The sequence below is a fragment of the Dendroctonus ponderosae genome, unplaced genomic scaffold (genome assembly GCF_020466585.1).
Source record: "Dendroctonus ponderosae isolate FM_Combo_2020 unplaced genomic scaffold, Dpon_F_20191213v2 Dpon_F_20191213_10, whole genome shotgun sequence".
Taxonomy (NCBI): domain Eukaryota; kingdom Metazoa; phylum Arthropoda; class Insecta; order Coleoptera; family Curculionidae; genus Dendroctonus; species Dendroctonus ponderosae.
The window spans coordinates 1,655,582-1,659,114 of NW_026017111.1; the positions used below are offsets into that span (position 1 = coordinate 1,655,582).

Here is a 3,533-nt window from a genome sequence, read left to right on the forward strand (position 1 = left end):
AAATGAGCGTTCTTGCTCATTTTGCCTCCGAGATATGAGCAAAAAGGGGACGGAAAACATGAAATTTTGGCATAATCTTGCACCTAAGTGTCTGAAATTCAAATTTCGCTTTCTGGGTCAAAATTACTCGAATTTCCTCACTCACGTTGTTACGACTGAAAGGCCATTGAGTTATCTCTGGAATGAGATGGAAATCATCAAATCATTTTTCTAATTTCATAGATAACAGAAGTATTTTTTCTACATAACCCCCTCCCTGACTTTAAAGCGTTTACTCACCGGTTGGGGTTTTTTTGAAACAGACGGAGCTTGAGTTTGCTTGAAAGCGTTTATTTTAGTCTGAAGTGTCTTCTATAGGCTGTAAAAATCGCTCGTTGCTGCTCGCTAAAGATTACAAGTTAGCAATGCTTTAAACTATTTGTATAGGTAGTGCTCAGGTAAATAATAGTACCTACTAAGGCATAGAAAAAAGGTCCTGAGTGAATGGCGCAACCAGCGACTGTTCGTTGGGGAAGTTTTCAAACTCAAATTTCTTGTACTTGGACTGGAGCAGTTCGCGTAGCTGCACACTGTGCGTGTAGTCGCGCGTTTCGCACACCACAATCACCTGCAATGGAACACTTTGCTAGCGGGTTTCCATAGTGGATGGAATGGCTCGGTTTAGTTACCTCGACGCTGAACACATCGGAAGCCACCCAAGCCCGTTCATGGACAATATCTTTAATGGAGACGCCGATGGAGCTGACCATTTTGCACAGCTCGCAAATGCCCCCGGGACGGTCGCTGACTGTAACTCGGCACTTTACAAGACGCCCATCGGCCGCTAGGCCCCGTTCCAGGCACCTGCCCAGGATGGTCGTGTCGATGTTGCCTCCGCTCAGGATCAGCACGAGCCTGCAAACACTCAGATTAGTGCTAAAAATGTGCGTTACTCGAGTACTCGGAACAGTGCTATGCAAACATGTAAATCCACGCTAAACGCTAACCAACTACGTATTTTTGAGAGTCAATTCGTCCGTCGTCGTACTCAATAAAATCTCGCTAATGCACGCGCTATTAAAAAAAAATCGTAACCTCAATTTAGAGCGAACAGCCACCTGGAATTTCTACAGCCTACAGAAGACACTTTAGTCTCAAAGTCTGGAAAATTTCATTACAATTGGACCGAATCCCGATTTATGATGACTTAGTGAATGCTGGCTTAAAAATAAACGGTTCTACCCAAAAGCACCCTTTGCCTCAAAAATTCCTAACTTCCAATCTAGGGCGAGCAGCAACTTGGAATTTTTGCAGTCTGTAGAAGACACTTGTGTCTYAAGTTSYGCAAAATCTCAATAAAATCTGGCCTAATCCCGATTTTTGCTGACTTAGTGAATGTTGTGCCAAAAATAGACGCTTTAACATGAATGCACCCGCTATTTAAAAAAATCAAAACCGCAATTTAGAGCGAACAGCCACCTGAAATTTCTACAGCCTACAGAAGACACTTCAGTCTCAAAGTCTGCAAAATTTCATTACAATTGGACCGAATCCCGATTTATGATGACTTAGTGAATGCTGGCGCAAAAATAAACGCTTCTACCCAAAAGCTCCCTTTGCCTCAAAATTTCCTAACTTCTAATCTAGGGCGAGCAAAAACTTGGAATTTTTGCAGTCTGTAGAAGACACTTTAGTCTCAAGTCCTGCAAAATATCAATTAAATCTCGCCAAATCCTGATTTTTGCTGAGTTAGTGAATGTGGTGCCAAAAATAGACGGTTTTGCATTAATGTACCCGCTATTGAAAAAAATCGTAACCTCAATTTAGAGCGAACAGCCACATGAAATTTCTACAGGCCTACAGAAGACACTTCAGTCTCAAAGTCTGCAAAATTTTATTACAATGAGTGCGAATCCCAATTTGTGATGACTTAGTGAATGCTGGCGCAAAAATGAACGCTTCTACCCAAAAGCACCCTTCGTCTCAAAAATTCCTAACTTCTAATCTAGAGCGAGCAGAAACTTGGCATTTTCGCAGTCTGTAGAAGACACTTGAGTCTTGACAGACAGAGAATTGACATACCTGTCAATTCGTACGACGATGGACGAATTGACAGATCTCCAACCAATAGAAACACTTGCGTATCATCGAACAAACGGATGCATGGGACACGCGCTTATCCCCACTACTTTGGTTGATCGTCCGCACCTTTTGCCTCTGAATTCTTCCAATTGGCCGGAAAGGATTGCGGCCAACCCGCAGGCGCCTGCCCCCTCCACCACACATTTCTCGTTCTCGATAAAGCGCAAGATCGCCAAAGCTATGTACTCTTCTTTCACCACCACCTGTACAGGGCAATTCAAGGGTGACTATAATTGATGCAAGTCGAACCCGAATGAATTTACCAATTTATCCAGGAGATTTCGGGAAGTTTCCCAGGCATTGTAGCCGACTTCGGGCACAGCCAAACCATCAGCCAGCGTGCCTTCTATTGGTGTGAAAGTCGGCCCTCCATTGGCCATGGCTTGCGAGTAGCTGGCGCAGCGCTCCGACTCGACTCCCTGGAGAAGTTGAGTGAAGCTTGAGGCGAAACTCGCCCAGTTTCCCCACTTACGATCACTTTTACGCTGGGGTTGAGCATCTTGACGGCAACAGAGACCCCAGCCAGCAGGCCTCCACCCCCCGTCGGCACCACAATGGCATCAATGTCCGGAACCTGTTCCAGAATCTCCAGGGCGATGGTTCCCTGCCCGGCGATGATATGCGGATGATCGTATCCGTTGATGTAGATGAGGCCTCGTTCCTTCGATATTTTGAAGGCCACTTGCTTTGCCTCCGCCATGTCCTGGAAACCAGGAAATATCGCTCAAGTTGGCAACCATGCAATATGTCGTCACTGTCACTTACTTTTCCCTCGATAATGACATTCGCATGGTACTCGCGGCATTTTTGAATTTTCATAATGGGAGCAATGAGGGGCATGACTACCGTCACGGGTATTCCCAGCTGGTGGCCGTGGTAGCAAACGGCTTGGGCGTGGTTGCCTAGCGATGCTGCTATCACCCCCCTGCTCTTCTCCTCGTCGCTCAGCTTCAACAAGGCGTAGCGAGCGCCGCGCTCTTTAAAGCTGCAAAAAGTAGCTGCTTAGAGCCAGCAGAAGACGCGCAAAAGGTTTCCTGTTTATACCTTCCGGTGTGTTGCAAGAAGTCCTTTTTCAGGAAAATGCTCATGCCAGTCAGTTGGGAAATGTGCGAGAACTGCAAAACAACTTGTGTTTTTAACAAAAAATAATATTCCCAGAATATACCTGGAACATTCATGTGATGTACATGCATATTACTGGGACATACATGAGTTACATTATGAACATTCCATGCATGTCCCAGGAATCTGTCAGAGTTAATATACTGAATGTTCATGGTATGTTCAGTGAATGTATATGGTATGTTCAGGGAACATACATACATATATGTAACGAAAGAAAAACGATACTTTATTTCCTCTTATTAGTTTATTCACATATTTAAGTATTTACTGATGTAATTTTTCAACAA

At 44.5% G+C, this 3,533-nt stretch overlaps 1 protein-coding gene across 3 annotated transcripts in view; it reads right to left on the reverse strand.

Annotated features, from left to right (window-relative positions):
- Positions 1–309: 309 nt before the first annotated feature.
- The window catches only part of LOC109542659 (L-threonine ammonia-lyase), a 4,811-nt gene continuing 1,587 nt past the window's right edge, over positions 310–3,533 (reverse strand). For 2 of the 3 annotated variants that reach the window (XM_019911971.2, XM_019911969.2), the window contains exons 3-9: positions 3,166–3,236; positions 2,887–3,106; positions 2,594–2,824; positions 2,385–2,540; positions 2,188–2,324; positions 669–894; positions 310–607 (exon numbers count right to left, since the gene is read on the reverse strand). In XM_019911971.2, coding sequence (XP_019767530.2) covers positions 455–607; positions 669–894; positions 2,188–2,324; positions 2,385–2,540; positions 2,594–2,824; positions 2,887–3,106; positions 3,166–3,236 — 1,194 coding nt within the window. In that variant the 3' untranslated portion in view covers positions 310–454. The remainder of the gene's footprint in view (positions 608–668; positions 895–2,187; positions 2,325–2,384; positions 2,541–2,593; positions 2,825–2,886; positions 3,107–3,165; positions 3,237–3,533) is intronic. The other variant, XM_019911970.2, reaches the window with a different exon arrangement.